The 25,284-nt window shown below is 40.4% G+C and overlaps 2 protein-coding genes across 10 annotated transcripts in view; one reads left to right on the forward strand and one right to left on the reverse strand.

Moving 5' to 3' along the window:
• Positions 1-2,768: 2,768 nt before the first annotated feature.
• Positions 2,769-5,387, forward strand: phox2bb (paired like homeobox 2Bb). The gene is made up of 3 exons (XM_044364685.1): positions 2,769-3,579; positions 4,228-4,415; positions 4,876-5,387. The coding sequence occupies exons 1-3, from the start codon at positions 3,339-3,341 to the stop codon at positions 5,302-5,304; spliced, it is 858 nt and encodes a 285-aa protein (XP_044220620.1). The 5' UTR covers positions 2,769-3,338; the 3' UTR covers positions 5,305-5,387.
• A 2,490-nt stretch (positions 5,388-7,877) lies between these two features.
• LOC122991065 (LIM and calponin homology domains-containing protein 1-like) overlaps positions 7,878-25,284 on the reverse strand; it is a 95,785-nt gene continuing 78,378 nt past the window's right edge. For 5 of the 9 annotated variants that reach the window (XM_044364670.1, XM_044364669.1, XM_044364678.1 and 2 more), the window contains 18 exons: positions 24,553-24,679; positions 24,057-24,214; positions 23,262-23,742; positions 21,459-21,773; positions 20,551-20,653; positions 20,291-20,385; positions 20,092-20,191; positions 19,349-19,423; positions 18,601-18,629; positions 17,484-17,597; positions 15,113-15,205; positions 14,743-14,907; positions 14,494-14,588; positions 13,470-13,631; positions 12,586-12,681; positions 11,766-11,874; positions 10,841-10,943; positions 7,878-9,927 (listed from right to left, as the gene is read on the reverse strand). In XM_044364670.1, coding sequence (XP_044220605.1) covers positions 9,902-9,927; positions 10,841-10,943; positions 11,766-11,874; positions 12,586-12,681; positions 13,470-13,631; positions 14,494-14,588; positions 14,743-14,907; positions 15,113-15,205; positions 17,484-17,597; positions 18,601-18,629; positions 19,349-19,423; positions 20,092-20,191; positions 20,291-20,385; positions 20,551-20,653; positions 21,459-21,773; positions 23,262-23,742; positions 24,057-24,214; positions 24,553-24,679 — 2,446 coding nt within the window. In that variant the 3' untranslated portion in view covers positions 7,878-9,901. The remainder of the gene's footprint in view (positions 9,928-10,840; positions 10,944-11,765; positions 11,875-12,585; positions 12,682-13,469; positions 13,632-14,493; positions 14,589-14,742; positions 14,908-15,112; positions 15,206-17,483; positions 17,598-18,600; positions 18,630-19,348; positions 19,424-20,091; positions 20,192-20,290; positions 20,386-20,550; positions 20,654-21,458; positions 21,774-23,261; positions 23,743-24,056; positions 24,215-24,552; positions 24,680-25,284) is intronic. The other 4 variants (XM_044364672.1, XM_044364671.1, XM_044364673.1 and 1 more) reach the window with 4 other exon arrangements.

The raw sequence follows: 25,284 nt of genomic DNA on the forward strand, positions 1-25,284 counted from the left end.
CACTAAATGGAGAGGAGTTCCTCCCATATCCCGGCTATTGTCCGGCACTTGCCAGGGGAATTTAAGGTCTTGCACACATCGCATTTTCCTGATTTATTTAAGTGAAGGCATATGGTTGAAGCCCTTTATTTGCCACATAATTACAAATTAACTACCGATTTACTTGAATTAAAGGACCATTATGTTACTGTAAATCACTGTTTGCCGCATTGTTTGCTGTTTGGAAACGGTGAGCGCTCACCGACCTGCAGCCACCAGAAGCCTGTGCGTCTGGTTAAAGCTGTCTGCACGTTTTGCATCTTGCAAAAGCTAAAATGTCATTTTTTTTGTAAATCAACTCAGACTGCAGCCTTTCGGATTTAATATTCTCACATCAAAACATCAAACTCCTCGTCCCCCCCCCCCCGCACCAGCTGAAAGAATTAAAAGATGTTGAAACTATAAAAGGGAGGCGTTTCAATAGCTGGTGGACTATGGTGGAGGGACTATAGACCGCAAGAATAAAGAGCGGCTTCAGTGAAAGAAACCGATGGCTAAAAGCTATAATTGTATTTGCCTCGGCGAAATATCAGAAAAGACTTCTCGTTTCTTTGAGCGTTATTAGATTAATTCCCAGAGATGGTTTCTTTTCTCGCTGCCAGACGCGTGGAGGGAGGACGGTGAACCATTTGGCTCTTTGGTTTCAATAATCAAATTAACCATTTGGTACAACTTTTGGGTCCCAGCTCGTGTGTAGAAAGGGGGAAATAAAAAAAGAAAACATTTACATAATAGGGACCGGGTTGTGTCAAGAAAGAATTAACTTCTTTTTTTTTTTTTTGCTCTCGTTGATCTCTGAAAAAGACAATGTACACACGAAAGAAAAGGGAGAAACACACTGCAACACGTCAGCAATTGTGGAGAAAAAAAACATAATTGATGGCAAATGCGAGCGGCTCAGATGATGTGAGAGCTGCACCTTGCGGCCTGAAAATGACAAAATATACAATTTATAAAAAAAAATGTCTGTTGTTATATTCAGCCTTTAAATGAACATTTGATCAAATACAATTTTATTTCCCAGACATATTTGGTGACAATATAGCAAAAAAAGCAGATAGTTCCTCACATATATCGACATATCTGAGATCTATAAATGATTCAATCACTTTTTCATAGAGAAATATATAAAAACCTGCACGTGTTTTACCAAAAGCAGCCTGTTATGTTATTTTTTCAAAGCATCTGCGTGGATATAATCACATCTTTTTTTAATTAAACATGTTAATGTAATATTTCTCCAGCTCCTTAATAATGATGAAAAGATGAGATGAGTGTGAAAGTAATAAAATGAATCAGAGATTATAGAAACCGTTCAAAGCAAGAGATCTATTATAATCCTTTAATATAATCTAATAGGTTCTAAGACCAAAGTTTGTAATATCTAATGTTCAAATACACTGACACCAGCGAGCATCATATTCTCAGCCGCTATTACTGGAATATTATGGTGATTTTTCGATGAAGAGCCTCAGAATAAGAAACATTAGCAGGCAGATCAGTCAGTGAAACACGACCAGTGGTGAACAAATTGAAACATCAAACACTCATCTGCTAAATCTAATTGATGCATCAGAATTCCTGTTGCGCCTTTTTGTGTTTTTTTGATCATTTGGAAGAGAAAAAACCCGCAGCTTCAAACACGAGGACTTGAACTCGGTCCAATGAAAGAAAAAAAAAAAAGAAAAGAAAAAAAGAAACACACACTCGGTGTAAGCGCCATACAAAACGCTTCACCTTATTACACAAACCAAATTAACCACTCAGCCAATATTGTGAGCCTAAGAGGTCCGATGACTGCCTCGCCAGTTCGTTACTTTCATTAGAAAGATGTTATTTGCCAAATAAACGGAATAATGAAAGTAATAAAGACAATTACAAACTCATTTGAATCCTAAAAAACACACCCGGAAGTTTAGCAGAGATTATGCTCCAGTAGTACAGAAGGGGGAGAATTGTGGGAAACGTTTTGTTTATTTGGCAAAAACAAGTGGCCAATATTGCCATAAAAAACGAAGCTGGTGAATTAGTTAATTACTTGCACGTACACAGCCATAACTTTCATTTATTTACTTGTAAGTTCAGCTTCTACACGGTCATGAAGCATTTACTAGCAATGACTAGATTTAAAAGCCAAAGTTACTGATTAAATATAATTTTTTAAAAAGGAAGTCATAGCATGTAAAAACATTTTTTTTTTTTTAAATCACCTGAATGAGTCATTTATCTGCGTGTTCAGTGTTAAAATCTTATATTTTCTCGGTGTGTGTGAGAGAATTTACTTCAGTGGAAATAGCAGAAAAACACGGATCACACACTGAAAATATGATTAAAACCAGTTGCATTTGAATCTGTAACCTGTCACACCTGCAGCTGTCACCGAAGTTACATATTTTTATTTGTCAAAAAAGAGTATTTCAACCTCAAGATATCCATAAACCTAAACGACAAAACAACTCGTTATATACCGGAGAAAAAAATGTACATGTTTTGCTGCTTCAGTGCAGAAAAACCATGCAGAGGATCACCAGACAAAAAAAAAAAAAAAAAAAAAAAAAAGCGAGTGAAAACAGTCGGAGCAGACGGGCAGAAAGAGAAGCAGAGGGGGAATACTATGTGAAATCCTGCCCAAGGTATACGGTCGCTTAAAAGGCTTAAAAGCTTGGAGAAAATTGGATCAGGGAGAATCGTCACCCAACTTTCATTATTTCCAAGTGGTGTGATTGAATTAAAGGGCAAGATGGTGGTTGGAGAGGAGTGGGGTGGATGGGTAGAGGGGTGGCGGTGGTGGTGGTGGAGGGCTGCGTAATGGCGTGGTATTAAATTCTAATTAGAGATGCAGGGGATCAATGATAGGGAGGTTGGACAGCCCGGGCCCCCAGTGCCAGCCCAATAGACTGATGAGTTATTGTCATGTAAAAAAGCGCTAGCAATAAGACCAAACGCTTTGCTATTGTCCAAGCGGAAAGAGCCAAGTTTATTATGAGGACTATATGCTCTAGAGACCTCGGGCTAGGCGGCTCTTAGGGGGCTTTTCATAAAACAGGGCTAGGTTCCTATAAAGGAGGCCAGTTTTGGAGCAGGCGCTGAGCAGTGAACATCTACCCACCGTCCAGCCTCCTTCCAACCAGTTCAAACCAAACAAGTCATCTTTCCCCCCCAACTCAGACCGCGCGTCCTCCTCAGTTTGGTTTTTTATTATTTTTTTTCTTTCTAACCCAATTTTTTTGGGGTTTTTTTTTTTGTTTGACATTTTTTCCCGGGAAGTGCAGCTTTCTAACTCCACCGAGCCTTCTCAAATGTATAAAATGGAGTATTCTTACCTAAATTCCTCTGCCTACGAGTCATGTATGGCCGGGATGGACACATCGAGCTTGGCATCGGCCTATGCGGACTTCAGTTCGTGCAGTCAAGCCAGTGGGTTTCAGTACAATCCCATCAGGACCACTTTCGGGGCCACCTCCGGCTGTCCGTCCCTCACGCCGGGGTCCTGCAGCCTGGGGACCCTGCGGGACCACCAGAGCAGCCCGTACGCCGCAGGTAAGCAGCGGCTCCGGAGCCTCAACCAGGCGTATTATAGGACGCCTTGATTGCATTTGAAAATGGAAATGTGTTTAGTATTTACCAAACGAAATTTGCTTACATAAATGAAAGAATTTATCACGTTAGAAGCGATTGCAGGCAAGCGGTAATTCGGTTACGGGGTTATACTATCCCAGTCACACCCAAAACCGCCAACAGAATTATCTTAAGCTGCCAAAATGATAGGCATAATTTATTTACTTTGCGATGAGACATAAAGCTTCGAAAATAATTAGATAACCAAAGACTAAAGCTCATTATTGACACCGAATTGGAGTTACAGTAGCAACAAGCGGGGCGGATGGGAACATTATGACAAGTTTTCAAACTTGAGCTTCAATCTGAGGAGCAACAATTAGTTTAACATTACAATTAACCGCATCACAGGTCAGCAACGTTATCAATTCAGAACTAATTCACAGGTAATCAAAGGCATAATAGAATTGAAGGCTCTAGCCCAGCGCCCTTAACTGGATTTTATACAAAATATCGAATTTGAATTTACTTCCATTTGACAACATCGCTATTACACACGCTCATATCTTCCCATTACTGCACAGATAAGACCACAGCACGTCTAACGGTGACATTTCATTTCGTTTACAGTTCCCTACAAACTCTTCACGGACCACGGCGGACTGAACGAGAAGAGAAAGCAGAGGCGCATCCGGACCACTTTCACCAGCGCCCAGCTGAAGGAGCTGGAGCGGGTTTTTGCTGAAACACACTACCCGGATATCTACACCAGAGAGGAGCTGGCACTCAAAATCGATCTGACTGAAGCCAGAGTGCAGGTAAACAGCCACCGGCTCTCCAACAACAGGCGCCAACCTGCTCCCTTTACGCACGATTACGCTACAATTACGCACGAGTGGATTTATGATGCAAATTAGGAAACATTTCAACATCAAATCACTCATTTTCCATAAATTTTAGTGAAATAAACACTTTACTGCTTTAACACGGTGCACTGCTGGCCTCCAATGCACCATTTGACACACTGTTGTATAGTAATGCGCAAAATAAAGAGTTGCTGTTTTTCTTTATGGACACTTTTAGACATTTTAACCCCAAAACGCATTTATAAGCAAAATGAATAAGCTACAATTAACATCACCTCTACTAAAGAGCCTTATGTGATCATAACTGAGCTGATATATAGTTTTAGATTAGCAGTGATTGATTGATTTAAGCACAAATCAAACATTAATGGTTGTTTAACTCTTCTACTTGTATTCTTTCTCAATTATCCAGGTGTGGTTTCAAAACCGGCGTGCCAAGTTCCGCAAGCAAGAGCGGGCAGCTGCAGCGGCCGCAGCGGCTGCCAAGTCCAATTCTGGGAAGAAGTCCGACTCCAGAGACGAAGACAGCAAAGACACCAAATCTACCGACCCCGATAGCACAGGAGGACCGGGCCCGAACCCCGTGCCCACCTCCAACTGCGGCGGACCGAGCCCCACCGGAGGCCAAGTTAACACCACCGGGAACGGACAGGTGGACCAAGTGAAGACCTCCGTGTCCACCGGAATGGGGGTGACAGCACCGAGCCAAGGCTGGGCCCCCGCCCCGGGGACCATCACCTCCATCCCGGACTCATTGGGCGGGCCATTCGCCAGCGTACTGTCGTCTTTGCAAAGACAGAACGGGGCCAAAGCTACATTAGTAAAGACCAGCATGTTCTAATGAAGCTCCACAGCAGAGGAAAAGAGAGAAGTTTCCTCCTCCGGAGACTGAAAAGCAATTGCTCAAGACAGACTTAAGGACAATATAAAGCAGTTAAAAAGAAGATGACAACTCTGTTATTTTGTTTTTATGCCTTGCGCCGTTTCTTGTGGTCAGTTGACACTTTGGCTGTAGAAATATCCATCTTCACAAGTCACGTTTTTGTCTTTTTCTTAAAACAAGTTGAAATGTTTCCTTTTGTTTCTTCGTGTCTTGAAAAAAAAAGGCAGAATAAGGCAGATCACTGTAATTCACAACATTCCTCTTGTTTTAAGAAAAAAAAAAACACATTTTAAGACTCAATACTGGATTTATGTGACTTGTTAAGATGAATATTTTTTTCCTGTTCTGATAATGAGCAAACACAGACGTCTGCGCACTGGAAACGCATCGTGCCATCAGTGAGCAAAGGAGCCTCTTTTTGTCACATTATAATGTCAGAGTTCAACAGCTGCTTTGTTTGGTAGAGAGACGTTTAATATCCATGACTGCGGATGCTCTCTCTCTTTCCCTCTCTCTCTCTCTCTCTCTCTCCCTCTCTCTTTCTCTCTCTCTCTCTCTCCCACACACACACACACACACACACAATGCAAGGTGTTTAACAACAAATATCCAACCAGACGCTGACGCATTTTGCTTTTCTGTTCTCTGTAGACACAACCTGCTGTGTGGAAGTAGCCTCTTACAGCTGCGTTTTTTTTTCTTTTCTTTCCAGGGCTGCTGAGAGTTTAGTTTCTTTAAATTATCGATATAAACACAATTGTTTCCTCGAGAAAAAAAGGCACAAACTACTGCAATGTTCACCTCTGACAGGAATCTGTATGTTTTGTGTGTCTTTCTACGGCAGTGTTTTTGTGGCTCAAATTGTATAGTGTTAATACGTATTATTGTCTCCTATAGTTGAACCATAGGCCATACTCCCTCGTAGATCGATCATACAAGTCTTTTTGATGTTTTACAAAATTCCCTCGGAAGAATTTATTTTGGGTAAAAAACAAAAAGAAAAAAGGGAATGGATGCAAACATTGTATTTATTTCTATATAATTTGCATGTTGTCTCTTTGTCTGATTTTACAATGATTTCCCTCCCATTTTGTGAGCATTATGTAACATGTTTTGTCCGGGATCTGAAAGTTATTTATATGTAGGTAATGAATGCTTATATTTAAGAAGGAAATATTTCTACATGTGCACATAGTTTTCCAGGTGTACCATTGAAATGGTTGTTGATGATAAAAAAAAAAAATAATAGTGCAAGTTGATTTGTCATGTTTTCTTTGGAAACATTAGGAAAGCGAGTGAAGTTATTATTCCTGTTGGAATTCAGAGGTTTAAAAATATGTAATATTACGATTTATAAACAATCTTCTTAAGTGTTGCTCTTGAAGGACAATGTTGTTCGTTGAGGGTCGTTTCCAAGAGGCTCGATGATTTCAGCACCACGGACAGCGCAGCACACAATTTATTCAGTCTTCAAGGTTTAATTTATTTATTTATTTATTTAACCTGTTGCATTTAGGTTAAAATAATTTCTCTTCATTTCAATGCAAACATAAGACCAGTTTACTGAAATGAGACAGAATTTGAAAACTGCTCCATTAACACCAAGGAAACGTCACCTGATTGAAGAAAATATTTAGATCCGGAGGGAAAAAATGGAAAATTTACACCCGTAAACATTTATTTTTAAAACTATTTTAGGAAAATCATAATTTAAATCTCAAGACGGGAATGATTTGAGGTGTAAATGTAAAATCAGGTGTTTCTTATTCTGTGATGCTGGAAGATCAACTACAGGAAACGTGTTGATATTTGATCAGATATCTGCAGGTGAGGTGTTAGAGCTCTACAAGCAAACCTTTATTGATACTGACCACCGGTTTCTGCTGTCAGAGCTCAATTTGTGTATATCTGGGGTCACAATGTTTGGTAACAGCTATCAAAATTTGTGACCCAATCTGAAGATTATGGGGTCATAATTTTGAAATAACAGCTTCCAGATTTTATGACTCCTGTTTAAATACTGGATACACTATTTAGGCAACATGGTAACAGGTGAACTTGCTTCTCAGGTCACAGAATTAGGTGTAACACCAGTCTTTGTGTCGTTTTCCCATCGATTCTACACTTACCTTAACCTGAACCCAAGTTTTATCACATTTAACCTCAACCAGTCATCTCTACGACGTCCAACCAAAACGCTAATTATTAATTAATTAAGATCTAACCCCATCCACCCTATTTACATAGTTAAAAACATACCTGACATTGAGTTTCCTCTAATTTCTACATATTTCCAGCTTGTTGAAGGAGCCAGAGACAGATTAAAGCTGCTGTTGCAAATATATTAAGTATTTATTATTATTATGTATTTTGCAAAAATGAAAACACAGCTGCACATTTTTAATTTATAACATTTTATTTATAAACATACAGTATGCTATAAATGCCATTGCATTTAAACATCAAATTAATCTATATTTCGGATAGTGTTCAGGTGAATATTACAATAAATACAGAACAGACGTAAAAGGTTTTCATTCCCCAACTATCCTGTTAAGAAGACCGTCTGAATATAGAGCTCCGTCTCAAAGATCCCGCTATAAGAGACTCAGCCGAGATTTATTCATTAACTAAATGAGGATAAAAAAAAAAAAGAAAATACACAATTAGAACAGAAGCTTAAAAATACTGTAGATCAGAGAAATGAACCCGGAGGAAAAGCTTGGCTATAGGACGCAGTTGAGGAGGAGGAGGAGGAGGAGGAGGAGGAAGAGGAGGAGGCTGCTAGTTTGCTTTCATACAGCAAATCATTTGGTTTTAGGCTTAAACGTGCATTTTTTTTTTTACATCCACAATACATAACCGAGCTCTTCTCATACAAGTTCAGAAAAAAAAAGAAGCAAGTGACTTAAAATGTCCAGCTGGCGGCACAGATCTTTAGTTTCATCCAACCAAATATTGCACAGGTGCAACTGCTGGTATGTGTGTTCATATTACCTCTGCTGATTAACTAGATGTAACATGTATTGATGATATTTATGTTTTTGTTTATTTTTTTATTTTTTAAACTTTTATGAATGAATCCTACCACTGAGCAATTATCAAAATTACCTCAATTAATAGCATACAGAAGTCTATATTGCCCTAGAATAAAACAACATTCAAAATTAAATCAGTGTTTTCCCCTGCAGTATATAATCTATACTGTGCATTTTTCCAAATAGACAACAAGTTTACTCCTTTGCACTGGTTTTATCACTGCAAATCACAGAGGAATCACAGGGGGAAAACGGAATTAAGGGTGTTTGTTTATGAGAAAATAAACAGTACTTATCAACTGAAGTAAAGCGTGATGTCAAGGAGGGCTGCAGCCTTTAAAAGTCTGCAGTTTAAAAGTTCAAATTTGGCCAAATCCCTCCCTCCACCCAAAAAAAAAAAATTAATAATAATAATAATAATAATAAAAAAAAGAAATAAAACACCATACAGCTGGTGTTTCTTTCTTGCATCACCTTGCTTTCCTAAGGCACATTAAAGTCCTGACTTTCCAAGCTGACAGGCTGGCCGAGGAACAACCTGATGTGACCCAAAGCACAAAAAACAGCTCACAAGTCATGTTATTGCCCTAATGATGAAACTACATTCATAATATGTGTTTATATCAGAAGCTAATTTTATTTTGAGCACAGAATGAGAGACACAGGAGGTCACTGTGTGGGCTAAAGGATCAAAAAATAGTGATTTACTGGATATATTGTGTCTGTGGACCTAAATACGGGGTTTATAGTGACCTTTATTGCTCTTTATAAATGAACTGTGTTCATAACCTTTTGTTTTTAATCTCACACTTCATTGAAGGGGCATAAAATTATTCATATTTTTCAGATCCAGCCTGTTATGAGAAATTAAAAATACCAATCTCAGCTGCTCGACGCCACGTTCGGTTTTCTTTTAATTCCATCGTTCCAAATTAAGAAAATGTGTCTTAAATGATAAAAAAGCGTTTAAGTAATTGTGATATACTGCATTTCCATTTAATGGAACTGAATGGTGAATATTCACATTTCTTTTCCAAACCAGGAAAGTAGAATCTGATTCTACTTCTCTGAACCGAGACCCGAACACCGTTGAATTCTCTTCGTGTTCATTTTGACAACACAGGACGTTGACACAGCCTTCCTGTGTTTGAAGCATCTGTAAATGTTTTCACTGAAGGATGTTAAAATGGCCGCCAACCCCCCGAACAGTCTCTCTCTCTCGCTCTCTCGCTGCATGATAAAACAGAGTCTGTGTGATGTTACGAGGACCAATCAAATCCAGAGTTTGATTCATTTCACTCACATATCAGGTGACATACACAAAAATAATTTTTTTTTTTTTTTTTTTTTTTTTTTTTGACTGTCCCCAGATCTCTGTTTTGGCCCACATGATGAGTCTTCGTTGGTTATTGAGCTGCGGAGGATGCAAATATCCCGACACGCTTTGAAGGACATGATTTGCAGATAATCTGGTTAAACAGGGATGAGATTTCTTCCTTGTGCTTTTCTGTCGAGCGTCACAACGTGGTTGGCTGTCCGGCCGCTTGAAAGGAAAAAAGAGAGAGAGAGACAGAGAAGGGAAGCCACAGTTTTTAAAAAAACCACAATTGTTTTTCTGGGATCTTGAGTTCAAGGACATGCGGCTGTAATGAGAGAAAACCCTCTTAGCTCGGGACTTAACGGTCTTTTGATTGAGTCTCTGATTTGATTTTGCTGTTTTCTGATCCCTAAATGATAACAGCTGCTGAGAGGTTATCTAAAAGTAAAAACATGAAATTTGGCTCTTGTGCAGGCAAGGTGAAAAGGTTGCAAAGTTACTGTCGTCCTCGCCCGACTTACATCATCACCGGTTTCTCTCCCTCTCTGAGCCTTTCACCTGATGCGGCTTCATCCCTCCATTCATCACCGCTTCACTGTGTCTGACACTTTCTTTATTAAAGCTGCACTCAGTCGGATTTTTAGATTAAAATACACAAGTCTGATCAGCCTCACAGCGGGGCTGCAATAAAGAATGTAGGGTTTGAAATACACCACGCGTCTTTATCAGAAAATGCTGTCGCGTTTACTTTGAAAACAATAAATCAGACACATATTTACTGCTGGTGCTGTATTGCCTCATTGAAAACTGCATTTATTCATCAAGGAATAAAAGAAATATGGCCGACATTAGCAAACAATAAGGAACAATAACACCTTTCTCTTATTCTAATGTTAGAGGATGATTAACTTCTCTCTTTGTGAGCATTATCTAACATGAAAGTTGTGGTGGTTCTGCTTTTTGATATTCATAATGGTGTTTTATACGCTTGGACTCAGCTGCAAGAAAGCGACCACATTGATTATTCCTTTATGTTGCGGATGGATGGGAACGAGACAAAAAAAGTGAGATGCAGAACAGACAGTGGTTGAGAGATAAAGGGGGAGACATGTGAGAGAGGGGAGGTGGAGGGACTCACAGCGGGAGCGGATGTAGCACTGGTGGCAGTTGAGGAGGCCGTTCCTAATTCGGACGTCCGTCCCCGTGGTCGTGTCGCCTAACTGTCCCTTACACACTCCGCACTGAAGACAGAAAGAGCAAGACGTAAAGACACACACAGAGAGAGACAGAGAGATTATTTATTAGGTGCTATTACAGGTGAATCTTAAAGGATAAGGCTGGTATTATTCTATGTTTCCCATCATCAACAAATATCACAAAAGGATCAAAACAAACAATAAGTTTGTCCGTCTATCGATACTTTGACTTCTCAACCCTGCCTGTGGATCCTCGCCCAAAGCCCATTAGTTCCCACTGAAGACATAAATCTTTTACAACAGGTCACAAATATATAGTTTCATTTCTATAAAAGGTTCAGTCATTTCTCAAACAGTTGGACACTGTGGCTTTTAGCAAAGGTCATTCAAACAAGAGTAAATTTTCCATTTGGTGGGGACTACTTTCAGCTGTGGATTAATACACATTCGGTGCTCTAGTAAGTATTTACAGCAGCAGGACCGTGTATGTGGGACTGACTTATAATTATCTACAGTGTTTATGTTCATAGTAATAAAGAAACATGTCACCCAGTGTAATGTAGTGGCCTGTTGATGTGTTTTTAATACAGGAATAAGATATATCAGGTTTTGGCTCCACAGAAAATACTTATAGTTCCTTATACTTCTGTTATTAGTTCTGGTCCTTTAATGCTATTTGTTGACAACAAGAAATACATAAAACATCTTCAGCCTTATCCTTTTATTGTGTTTACACATTTAAACTCCGCTGCTCAAGTACAATTCATGCTCATAATGGACCGTTAAATGAAGAAAAAACACAAACAAACTGGATCTTTGATGACAAAAGCACTCATGGGAGGATAAGTTCTCTCTCTGCACACTAACCTTAAAGCAATGAATGTGGAAGTAGAGGCTGAGGGTCTCTATGATCATTGCCGCCCCCTTCCCTAATGGCTGCCCACAGCTGGAGCACAGCTTCTTCCCACTGACGGACCTGCGGGAGAGAGAAACGGATGGAAACACACAACCTATGACACTGGATGTCGTGGACTGGCCAGTTAAGCTATTTTGACAGTAAATACAAAAAGGTCAGTCAGTGTATTTAATTATATTGGAACTCTTCAACAATCTCATATCTTGATCTACAGGTCAGATAGTATCTTCTACCTTTCCACCATCTTTGCAGTGAAAACTTGTTTGGTGATGTATATCCCATAAGTAGCTTTTCAGTCGATGCCTTTACAGTTTTTGTGGGTATTTCTACTGATCAGGGTTCTTGTTCTTGCTGTTCCATCACGGACATTATCCTACATGTCTTCTTGTTTCCACTGTTTCCTGTTTTTCCAAATATTTAAAATAAAATTTGTATTGTATTTTAATGAAATCTGGTCTTGGACTGCAGATGGTAAACTCTGTCACATTTGCAGCAATGTTTATGAGTATGCTCCCTGTAAAACAAACAAATAAGATTAATAAATAACCCTCTGCTCGTCTCTGACTCCACGTTCCTTTTATTATATCGATATTCCTGGAAGGTTGGAGAGTCCTTGCTGTTAGATGATATGAGATGGGTGGAGAAATACAGGCAGCGAAGCAGAAAATGACAATGCAGAAATGAGCACCTCCCCCCTCCCTCCACCCCCAACCCCCCCCCCCCCCCTCCTTTCCCCTCTTCCCTCCATGTGGGCTGTTTGTGATGCAGTACCTATTGGGTGCTGGAGGCACTGTGTCTGGAGGTGGTGGACATGCTGCGGGGGGCTTCGATGAGCTGCGGCCCATGTTATTATCAATGGGGCTGCTCCTGGAAATGGACAGCAACATGCAACATGATGATGACTCACAGCCACAGCTTCTCTATTGGCTGCCAGACACAGACATGAACCAATCCAAGCCGGGATGAACTACACGGCCGGAATCTATTCAGTAATGTTCGGATAAAACATCAGTCCTACTTTATTCTTTAAAATGTAATGTTATGTGTTAATGCAGCATATGATTCTAATGATAATCAGTGTTTTTCTTGTCAAGTGGTACTGTTGCTTTATGTAGAGGAAAACTATGAGGGGAAACACAGGTACAAGACGCCACCTGCTGGTCAAACAAGTTCACTGAAGGATTTACTAGAAGATCCACAACCAAAGTCCTGCTGGTTGTTCTAGTCCTTTAAAATATGTATTTAAACCTGAGATCAAATGTGAAATGTGAAAGCAAAGGATGATTTCAATGTTTCAAAAAAAGGTCAAATTAAAAATTATGCAGCAACAACTTTTCATCTTGGAATAAAAAACATATTTTAAGAATTCGTGTCACGTCATGTTCTGTCTTTTATTAGACAAAATGTGTAACAGATGTAACAGAAACATTCTTGAGGAGTTTCCTGGCTGTGATAACAGTTACTTATTGAAGCTGTAAACTTTGGTTGACTGTATCTTGCTGATTTCCAACTCTGACAGTTAAGGGCATTTTTAAGTATTTTTCCAACAATATGCACCAAACTTTCATATTTAAGAGGGACACAAATGGGAGTCAAACTCAAAAGTGAGAGTCTTTCACTCTCTTCCTCACACACACACACAGACACACACACACCTGCGGTCTCCTGAAGGCCGGCTGGGCTTGTTGCTGTCTGCTGTAAGATCTTGTTGTTTCTTGACTGGAGTCGAGGTTTTGGCCGGCATCGAGGGAGGCTTTTGGCCGTTCTGCAGACTGTGGCCGAACATCTCAACCTGACTGCTGCTCTGACTCACCGAGCTGAAGATCACAGAAATAAAACACGATTATTTCTATTAGCTGTCGTACGTGCTCATGTCAGATCACGTATTTATGCTTTTCGTTGTTTATTTCACTTTTATTTGATTAATCCCACAGAGATCCATTATGATGGAAACCTGCACTGAGATTGAACCCTCCCCAAAAATACTTGCGAATGCATATTAGAGACACATGAAGCTGAGAGAAAGCCGGGGCTGCAACTAACAATTATTTTTATTATCAATTAATTATTTAGTCCATAAAATGTCAGAAAATAGGGAAAAATAGATCAAAATTCGTGTAGAGTCTGTGGTGATGTCATCAACTTGCTTTTGTCCAACCAACAGTCCAAAACCATATAGGGGAAAGAAAAGCAGCACATCCTCTCAGTTGAGAAGCTGGAACTGGGGAATGTTTGGCTGTTTTTTCTTGACAAATTACAATAAATTGATTGTCAGAATACTTGCAGATTATTTGTCTGTCCAGTGACAGATAATCAATTGATAGACCACTCTAGAAACAGCCTCAAATTTTACTCATAAAATGTGAAAAGTCCATTGCCATAAAATTTGAACATGATAAATATTTCCAAATATTAATCCATAAAAGCAGCTGTTTTATAATTTAAAATCTAAACTTTTCAACTTCTCTGAACATTCTTCCAACCTCTCAGAAAGTTTCCATCTTTTGAGTTTGTTTGTTTGGTTGGTGGTTGGTAACAAACTTCATATATTAAGACAATAAAAAACAATACTGACAGGTGGAATTGTCCCTCGAGGCTTCAGAGCCTCATTTTAGCCACTGTCAGTGTGATGAAATGCAACATTTACTGTCGCCGTATCCTGTGACACAGCTCACAAACCTTCTGCCTGTTTTCATGCTGTCGTCAGCAGTGCTGATGTCACTGGTCCTGTCGTTTTCTCTTCGTTTCCATTCCACGCTCTCTGTGCTTCCCCTCTGTGTCAACCAATCAGAAAAAGCGAACGGTTAGCTGATCCAACCAATCTAAAAACAATGTGCCCGCTCATGTAATTCTAGCCACTGATACAAAATTAATGGAAGCATCTCACAAACTAATGAATCAACCATAGTCAATCAATGAGCTATTCACCGACTGCCTCTCCAGCATTTCCTGCTTGCGTTCCCAGTCGGCGAGTGAGCGGACGATGGTGTCATGAGGCTCCGAGGTGGAGGAGAGCTCCCCCCGGCTGGGGGAGGGCAGGGCTGATGAACGGGGAGTCAGAGGTGTCACAGTCTCTTCCAGTATCCTACGCTCCTGTCGTGATGGAAGAGTGGGTGATTTGTAAACATGCATGTATGACTGACTATTGTGCATTTTTAAAATCTAAAAGAAGGGTGTATGTGCCGACTGATAGACACATTTTAGTGTACTTTATATCAAAAAAAAAGATCAAAACAACACAGAAAAACACATATCAGAGGCAACATGTGCCCTGAAGCATAAACACACACACACCCACCTCCTCATGGTACTTCCTCTCCTCCTCTGCCACTTCCCTCTGAGCTTTCTCCCACTCCTCCTTCAGCTTCTCCTGCTCGCGCCGGTACTTCTCCTGTTACCATGGCAACAGACACATGACATACAGCACAAAGCCTCAACGAACAGGGAGACTAAACTATCTGCAGGTGGTTGTATTGGCAGGAAAACAGAGCTGATACATAGATAGATAACTGGCATCAAAAGGGCTTTGAGAAGATCTAAAATCTTTGCTTGTTCTGAATCAGAGTCAATGATAAAATTCCCTCCTTGTAAATACTGCCTGCTCAGTAGGCTATACAAGATTTGATTGTAAGGTGCCCACAGTAAGTACTTCAAATATAAGCCTTGATTTAGAGAGGATTAATGAATCCAAAGGTAGTTCTCTGTTCTGGCTAAACACTTGCTCAGATCTGATATTTGCTTGTCAGGGATAAAAAGCAAACAAAGGAGACCAGAAGCAGGCAGTGCAGACAAAAGGCAAAAGCAGAGCATGCAGAACCTGCTGAACACAGGGTTCCTACACAATTTCCATTTTCAAAAGCCGCCTTAAATTTTTCATGACTTTCCCTTGATGTACGCTGCTGTAATTGCAACTGGGTAACATCACCCGTCCCTCTGACACTTGAGATTATTCTACACAAGCACAAACATTATAAATATAAGGTTTCACTCTTTTCAGACTTGTGTAGGAAGCCTGTCAGTAGGTCAGAATTATAGATCAAAGATTCAGAGAGAAAGCAACTTAGGCAAGACAGATGAAAGACCAAGATTGAGGCGCAGAGACAACACAGAATCAACCAGGGAGGAAACAAGCACACTCATCCATTTCAGGGCATTTCATCTCAAGCAGTCCTGAAACAACCCCAGAGAGAAATCTCTTCTCATCACTTTTGTTTTTAAGATTTATTTATTTCAAGATTATACTGTGGATGAGACCAGTATATTATACATATCTATGAATCTTTTGAAGGTTAAAAAAAAAAATATGTGGACTTGAGATGCAGCTCTCATTGGTTGAGGAGAGAGAGGGTGACTTGGGCAGCAGCAACAGCAGCAACCTTGGACAATGTCCTCGTCTGTGTTTGCTTATGTGCATGAGATGGAGACAGTGAGGGGAAAGAAACCGAGCTAGAGGTTCTTCCAACTGCACAAAATCGCCCTCCGGTGGTCAGAGTGTGTATAGGAGCAGCTGGGGTGTGTCTTTGGAGGAGGATATGCTGAATACAAAACAAATATGGACGAAAGCTTTGCGAGTAGCAATGAAATGTGGTTAATCCATCTGATTCTGAGCTGAGCAAGTCAGTGACTGTCACACAGCGGCTGCTTTTTACCGAAAAAACTGTGTTTGAATTCACTTTCAGGATTTGGCTGAATGGAGTTTGGTAAGCAGTTAAATATCCCACTAAGCAGGGATTTGGTGTTTTGCCAGTCAGGATGTCTAGGCTGGAACCCGCCTACATTTGGTTGATATGTTTTTTAGATGTCAAGGTTACATATAAAATTGTTTCAACAACATTTTAAAGGAAATATTGTCATTTAAATGCTGTTCAAACAACTGTTTTAAGTATCCTAGACTTCTAAAAAACTTCTTTCAATTTTCAACCAAACTTAGCTCATTTCTATCCTTGACAGATGTTTTCTGACCTGCAGATCACCAAATCAGTGCCTACTAGCATAACATGCCTCGCATCGATTCATGCTTTTATTAACAAGCCATCCCAGAACCTTTTGACAATTTTAAACAAAACATTTGCAATTTGCTTTGATCTAACTCAACTCCGATCCAAATCCAATAACATGGGCTGCTGTACCAGTTGAGATTCAATTTCAGTTCAAGGCTTTAAGGCAGTTTAAGAGCCAGGAGAGCCTCTGTTCTAATATTAAAACCAATCTTTCTGAAATGCTGAAACATAATATTAAAATGGCTATTCCAGTCATACTCTAACCTCTAAACATGGTTATCCACTGCTGCACTCGGTAATAAAACACTTCTTAATCTTACCTATAACTTTCATGAGTTTCTGACACACTTGTCAAATTCTCATGAAAAGTGGAGCCGTTTTACGCTAAATAGCTAATAATCATCTTTCCCCAAGTTTGTGGCTGAACTTGAAAGAATGTGCTCAGAGAATAGATTACCATTAAAAAACGTAATAGCAAGAGTATGAAGCTTTTTGTTGCAGGGGGTTGGTTTACCTCAACTGACTATTTTCTTTTCTGAGAATTGTTTGTACAACTAAAACCTAAATTTGCACCTCATTCTGGTCAGGCAGGTGCCTCGCTCTACATAAGGAACTGAACTCCTGGCGGTCTCATGTGCCATGCTCTGCCCTTTGAGGTATACTATGTACCTGCAGCATGCGCTCCTGCTCTTGCTGCCACCTTTTCTGACGCTTTCGCTCCTCATCCGGGTCCCAAGACCAGCGGTCACCCCGCCTGGCCTGAGGCAACACCGGGACTGACACCTAATAGACCCCGGCACACACAAACACACACCCACACACACACACATCGACATGCATAAACACACACGGCACACAAATATTCATGCGCACATTCACACCCACCCACAAACCGCCATTCACACGCAAACACACACACACACACACTCTCTCCCAACCACGAACCCGGTGACAGACCGATAGAAAAGATAGATAAGGCCCCGACAAACGCACACATACACACAGATCAACACCAATGTGCACACACATCCACCACAGGAGAAAGAAGGGAAGGGAGGAGACAGAAATAGTTGGTCTACCACAACAGCACTACTCCAATGCTAGCCAAAGGACTCCTACTAAGGAGAGAGAAGACAGAGAAAGAGAGAGGTGAGCTCAAATGAAAATGAAAGCAGTCTCAGCCATTGTCTACAGCATCTTCATCTGGCATGCTACATCAACAGCTGCGTGTCATGTGATACTGTATATAGCTGAGTGTCCTGCAGTGTGATAGAGCGAGTTCACAATTTGAGCCAAAACTGTCCTAAAAGCTAATCCCTGATGTTAGAGAATGATTACCGAGTCAACACAGACTGACATTATGGATTCTAGTTAAGCTAGAATTGCTGCCTACACAACACTTTATAGGATTTTGAGATATGAGACATGTCTCTAAATTAATATTATACAGGATGTTACATGTCTGCTAATAAAAAGGTTCACATGCAAACATAAAGTCATTTTGTTTTCTTATTCTAATATTATGTTTCTGTTCAGGTGAGGGCCTATTTATAAGCTCCTGGAGATTTTTTTTTTTTTATCTTACCTGCAGAAATTTGTCATTTTTCTTACTTTCTATTCTTTTCTTATGTATTTTCTGTCTTATATTTCTGTACACAGAGAAATTAAACTTCTGGTACCCATTATAACCCAGGAGATGATAAGCCAGATGAGAAGCAGTAAAAAGGGTCTTTTGCGAGTCTGACCACAAAATATAAAAAAAATGAAGATGATGCTTTTTACTCACGTTGCCACGGCGATCCTTCTCCGTTTCCTCTGTAGAGTAAGTGTGAGAGGGTACATTGCTTAAAATACAATTTAAAACAAGCAAGCATTTTGGATGTAAGTGTACAATCTCAAAGCCATTTATGATGGGACATATGTTTAATAAACTGAGAACATGGCAAAGCTGAGGTTTAAGATCCTGAGGAGTAAAGATGGAGATGAAAGAAAAGGAGAAAGACAGAAAACTGAAGTCTACCAAAAGCAATGAATAAGCAACATCTAGAGTTAATTAATGACATAATTAGATATGGTGTAGTTACAGTGTCCTTTTATCTTGATTTTATCTTTATGTTTTATGTATTCAGCTATACATTAAAACTCTTTTCAAAACTGAGGTAAACCTAATGTAGCTTTTGGTGGAAAACCTTGCAATGTAAATTTTCAGAAACTGTCACAGGTGACCTATTTCACTGGATTTTTTCCCAACAGAACATCCGAATCAACAAGATGATACCAATATTAACCAAAGTTAAATCAATTCTAACAGTAACAACATACTGATGACTTACACCTTTAACACACATAGTTGTAGTACAAATGAGAAACATCAAAACACATTCAAAACATCACTGATTATCTGGAAATGAATTAAAAACAATGAGGACTGAGGGGCTGTTGCCCGGCCCTTGGAGGAGCGGCAGGGAAACCCTGTGCATTCCAGCACTCCGAGGGCAGAAACATGAGCTCCACCGATGAATGAAAGGGTTTACCTGGTGGAGCGAAGAAGTCCCAGCGTAACTTAGGGTTGCTGGTTGCCAACGGAGACCTGACACTGTTTGCAAAGTCTATAGCGAAATAAAAAATATGTGGGTGGAAGGAAAAGAGGGAAGGGAGGGAAAAAGGAGAGCAATAAGGGATAGACAGATGTCAAAACCAGGTGTTGGAATGGACATCCAGAGAATTGGAAAAGTCTAATTGGGGCTTTTACAGATGTGGTTCTGTAGGCTAAATGAACTGTAATTAGAAAAACAATCTTTAAAAGTCTTTTAAGAAGTTGTAATTCCAATTTTAAAAAAAAGTCAGTGTTTTCTACACCGCTAGAGTTTCAAGACAATAAGAATTTGAGGGCTAAAAAGTATGAATAATGACAGCAAAGCAGCAATTTTTTGGTCAGTCTTAGTTCTCATTAGCTTCTGTATACATCTACATTGTGAAAATTGAAAAAAAAGACTTTAATGTAAATACCAATTAGAGATAACTGTGACTTGAGAATGGTGAGGCAGGAGTTTGCCTCAGTAATGTTGCCGAAATAGGTTGATACACAATTATTGACCACCCCCTTAACTCTTATTCTAACATCTTGCGGTACAACAGCAAAACAGAAAGAGTGCAAGGTTGAGAGGCAAAAAGGGAAAAAGCCAGCAAAGAGGATATGCTATTCAAACTTAGAAAACAAGAAGATGTATGGAAAAGAAGCTGCTAGTTTGGTATTTGACGTCAGGAGTTCACTCACCTTCTGTTGTTTCGCTTGGCGGGTCGTATCCAGATGATCTCAGAGCAGCTAAACTTGGTACATTCTCCTTTCTTTGTGACCACTCCAGGGAACTGCAAGGCTGGAGGCAGATTTACAGGATTGATAAATAGCTGATGGTCTGACTCTCTGGATATGTTAAGTGACAGATGTTTTTTATCAGCTGAGTCGGCAGTCTCACCTGTGAGGTTACTGGCTGACTTTCTTGTGTGCTGACTCCTGACTGCTCAAGGTTGGAGATTTTTAGTTCAGTCTTTTCTTGTTTTTGTTTAGTTTCTGTAAACACATAGACAACATTTTTATCACAAATGTTAAAATCAAATCAAAACTATTCACTTTTCTTTCAAACTTTCTTGAGATAAATTACACTTGTCCCTGAACTGCAACAATACAAGTCTTGTGCAACCACTAGGGGTCAGTATAGCAGCATGCTGCTCAGACCTGCAGGTGGTTGTTGATCTGCAGCATTTGACTTTTCCTCCTCTGGAGCAGCTGCTGACTGACCTCCACTCTGCACGAAGCTTTCTTCTGGTTTCTGCAATTCCTATAAAAAAGGTACAGATTGTTTTCAAGGTTACTGACAACAAAAAGAGGCCTGGAATCAAAGTAAAGCTTTGCAGCTCAAGAGGACTTGAAGAGGTAAATTTTCTTAGACAAACTGACATTTTTATAGATACTATAATACAACCAAAGATAAAGAGCAGATCACATCGCTATATTTAGATATACATAAACAAATTGATTTATTTCATACTAATTTCTATCAAGAAAAGGAAATGAACCTGTGTTCTGTTTGTGATATATTAGATGTACCCCTTTGCAGATGTCAGTCATACTAAACATGTTAAATAAATGCTTGTATACAAAGACCAATGGAGAGTGTTTTCAGTAGCAAATTAAACAAACTTGGAGTTTTGCTTCAGTGTTGTGGGACTCTACCAGAGAACTGATATTTAGCTTTGGCTAATATTACTAGAGTTTGTGCTACTAAACCTAAACTGGGTCCAACCAATCACCATTTGTCTTTTGATTGAGAACTATAAATCACATATGTACTGTATGGACTGTACACTATAAGTAACTACAGCTGTAATCTTACTGGAGAGGTAATGGCAAAAATTTGTTGACAAAAATGATACAGTATCTATAAAATGTATTAAGTAATTGTAATGAGTATTTTAATTTTAGTATCTTTCTTTAACACTAACTAAACACCTGTTTTTAAAATTACTGATATTTTTTCTTTCCAAAATGCACAAAAAAATGATCTTTTCTAAAGGAAATACACTTAATTCACTGTTTTATTTCCACGTTTCACTGTATCCAACTACAAAGATCCTAATCCTGACCGTTGGGAGTGAGGTGGGCCTGCTCGGTGGCGTTGAATGCTGTATAACTTTCCCTTCTTCGATGATGCCTTCAGATGACGACTCTGTGCCACCTGTTGCCTCCACGGCCTTTGTTGACACTGGGCTTCCTCCTCCGGTGGAGGTGTGTGTAGTGTGTGTGGGCGAGGCTGCTGACGAGGGAGCGTCCACAGTGCTGTTGCTGGTTTTGGAGGGGGAGGGTTGGAAATGAGGAGGGGATTCCCTTCCTTGACTCTCAGGTGTGGTGGGAACATCGTCACTTCCTATGTTGCCATTGACTCGGAGCAAACCATCCGCCTAGATCAGAAGAGAACAGGTTTACCGTTTGGTTTATACATGTCCTATGTCCCCTTATACATGCCATGAAAGCCATCTAAGAAACAGCTGAACAGTATCTTGCAACAGGGGCGCTCAAAAACCTGTAACATGATAAACTGCATGCAGCCTTTTAAAAACATACAGCAGTCCTGCCATGTATGATGAAAATTCTCTTCAGACGAAAATTTGCAGCTATTCTTGGTTTAATTGAATATGAAATTTTTAGTCAATATAAGTAAATTCAGTAAGAAATTAATAATGTTGATAATCTTTTAAGTTTTGCTTATTTTCCAGCCCTTTCTTATTATATATGTGTATATATTGTGATTTAAAAATCGGTTTATAGGTATGAAATATCTGGAAGAAATATTTGCCTGCATATCTCTTTTAACTAAACTATTCTAACTCTTTTAAATGACAAATAAAAAATTAAAACAAACCTCATGGCTAAAAACCCACTGCCCTCATTTGCGGTCATTACCAGCCACTCCTCTCTGTTCGTTATTAGCTATTCATCTAGCCCATAACACCACCCTGGCCTCTACGACAAAGAGGCACTAATATATGTACGGGGAGCTCCTAGTGAGCGGTAACTTAAGACACAGTAGTGGAGTTGGGTGAATGCAGGCTCTCTGTGCGCCCCCCTCCACCTCCACCTTCTCATCCCTCTCCTAGCAGCCTGTGTGGGCCCTCTTTGTCCGCTGGGAGCCCACTTCACATTGAGAGGGCCCTACTTGTCAACTTCTTAAGTCAATAGGGAACAGAGGGCTCCATTCAAAGCCGGGCTCCGCTCAGACTCCTGACAAGACATTCCAGAAAAGCGCTCTGCTCCATCTGGTCTGGTAATAACTCCCCCTCCCTCCGCGCCACACCAAAACATAAGATCTCATTTTGAATATTCCCATTTGGCAATTTTTCCAGAAGAAGAGGAAATGGATCCTGTTGAGAGCACTTTGAGCTAAATTGAAACATGACATGCTTCCACTGGGAGGGGAAGTTTTCCTAGAAACCAGCCGGCTCATCACCATGGCGGTTCTGTGGCATTCTAATGTAAATGCCAAGAGAGCTGGAAGGGAATTTATCCACCAGCCTGTGAGGAGGGCAGCCAACACTGGGAAGTAACCACATGTAAAGTGGTCAAGACCTCGACCATGCCTACTGAAGAGCTGCTGTGGCTACACTAATTGAATTATAGGATTGATGAAGAGATCTGTATCATCACCATGTAGGGAACATGTAACACTGTGGGATATTACTCTATTGGGCAGATTTTTACTATAACAACCAAGACATTTGACAAGGCAAGGACCCACAAGGCATTTGAAGGATGCTGTAATCCAAACTGTACTAAGCACTAAGCATGCATCATCATTTTTATAGTTGGGAAGTGGTCCCATAATCCTGGTAATGTTATTGGTATACTTGACTTTGTCTGTTGAGGTAATGGCGTGCTTCGGTCAGGCTCACCTTGCTGGGACATGGTTCAGCCACTGCGGGCCGGGGCTGGAAGTAAGGCTTGGGTGTCAGCAAAGGCACCGGTTTGGGCGACAGGGCTCGGGTAGATGGTGGCTCAGACGAGTGTGAGCGAATCTGGGGCCGGTGGTGCGTGGACGAGTCTTTGGGAAACTCCTCGATTCGCGCCTCCAGTGTAGATGTGAACTTTGGAGCCGGGGCGGACTGCTGCCGCAGATACCTCATGGGCCCGTTGGGGTCCGTGTCAAAGGGTTCTGGGGTTGTTGGGGAGGAGGACAGGGAGAGGGGGAAGGGTGAGCAAGGGAAGGAGGGGTCAGCGGATACGCTGCGGTCCAGGAGCTTTGGCAGCTGCAGGCGTTCCAGCACTGACTCGCTGATGGAGAAACGCTGGGCGTAACGTTGGAGGATGATAGACGCCTCCTCTGGGGTTCTGGCTCTCCTGTAAGCCACCCGCAGCTCCTCCTCACGACGCTCCCTGGTGAAAAGAGGGAAGGAAGTTAAGAGGGGATAAAGCAAAACAGCTGTGTAAAAGGTGAGTCAACTGATAAGACACAATTTGAGTGTCAAACCATATTGTAGAGCTACATTTGAACAAAGGGGAAAACTACAGTCTCAGTTTTAGTTGGAAACGTACTTATTTGAACACCTTGACGTCCATTAACAGGGTTCAAAATGAATAAAAACTTCTCCACTCTGTTAATAACTTAACGTCCCTTATACAGAATTATTCTGTACCTACTCTACTGTTCTAACTGAGACTTGTCATCTGTTAGTGTGAATTTAACCTACTTGTCCTCCACTATCTCTCTGTAGGTTTTGATGCTTCTCCTCCTTTGGGAGATACAGCCGTCTCCTGTCATCAACCGCTCCATCGTTTTTCTCTCCTCTTCCTTCTTGATCAGGTCCTGTGAAATACTCCTCCTTCGATTTTTCCATCGGGCCAGGTCCTGACACACACAAACAGATTGGAAGTGTTTCAGTTCCACATGAAACACATCCCGAGGTCTTGGCTCAGCAGCGTTATGAGACCTGAAGCACTGCTGTAGCCCTCGGAAACTGATTTAAGTTGTTTAACTGGGGCATGGCAAAAAAGGCTTCAGCCTGCAGGCACTAAAATCACGGCATATATCTGATAAACCTCAACAACATTCTTATGAGAACAATGTTCATCTCAGTCCCGCAAAAATAAATCTACCTAATCCAAGGCCCATTAAAAAAAATAACAAAATAATAAAGTGCACAAAAAGAAACACAAATAAAAGTAAGAAGAATCTGAGACACTCACATCCTGCCAGTGATCCTCCTCTTCCTTCATCCTGTTGTACTGGTTGTGCATCAGTTCATGACGCACCTGACTGTGGGGCTGCAAGATGGCCTCCTCCTCACCACGCATGTCGATCATACTCACACTCCTGGGGAGAAGGAAAGGAGAGAGAGACACAGAAAATATGGATAATGAAAAACGTGTTGACGAGTCGTTGCCAGGATACGACATGTTTTTTTTCCCTAAGATTTATTTATCCTTCATATTGCTGCCGATGACACCATGAATTCTCCTGAATGTGTTGTACTGTAAGTAAAGTATATCTGCATGTATGGTTGTACTTTGGCATATTTATCCATTTCATGCAGTCCTGTGGAACTGTAAGGATAAGGAAAAGAGAATAACCTGTAATCAATGGATGAGTACAGATTCCAAAATGTTATGCATTCTTTAAAGACCTCATGTAATGAGGACTTGAACTTCTTGGAAAACTGCATCTTCACTTATTACCTCATGCTGACACAGTAGGCTTAAGTATTTATAATCAATAAATCATCACACATCTTTTAAAAAGTTCCACCATTGTGACCCTCCTACCAACTCAAACTCTCTCTCTTCCTCAAAGTAATTTGCCTTTGGTTTATACTTACACTCAACAGGAAATGTATAACATAAGGACATAAAGATGCAATTTGACGGGGCATTTGAAGATATGAGCTTCAGGAGCAGGTTGCTGTAAAGCTTTTAGTAACA

The sequence above is a fragment of the Thunnus albacares genome, chromosome 10 (genome assembly GCF_914725855.1).
Source record: "Thunnus albacares chromosome 10, fThuAlb1.1, whole genome shotgun sequence".
Lineage (NCBI taxonomy): Eukaryota > Metazoa > Chordata > Actinopteri > Scombriformes > Scombridae > Thunnus > Thunnus albacares.

Excerpts from the sequence above, each read along its gene's own strand:
- phox2bb (XM_044364685.1), top strand. The coding sequence starts at position 3,339 with ATGTATAAAATGGAGTATTCTTACCTAAATTCCTCTGCCTACGAGTCA. Across the intron at positions 3,580-4,227 it reads GAGCAGCCCGTACGCCGCAG|TTCCCTACAAACTCTTCACG; the intron begins GTAAGCAGCGGC and ends TTTCGTTTACAG. Across the intron at positions 4,416-4,875 it reads TGACTGAAGCCAGAGTGCAG|GTGTGGTTTCAAAACCGGCG; the intron begins GTAAACAGCCAC and ends TCAATTATCCAG.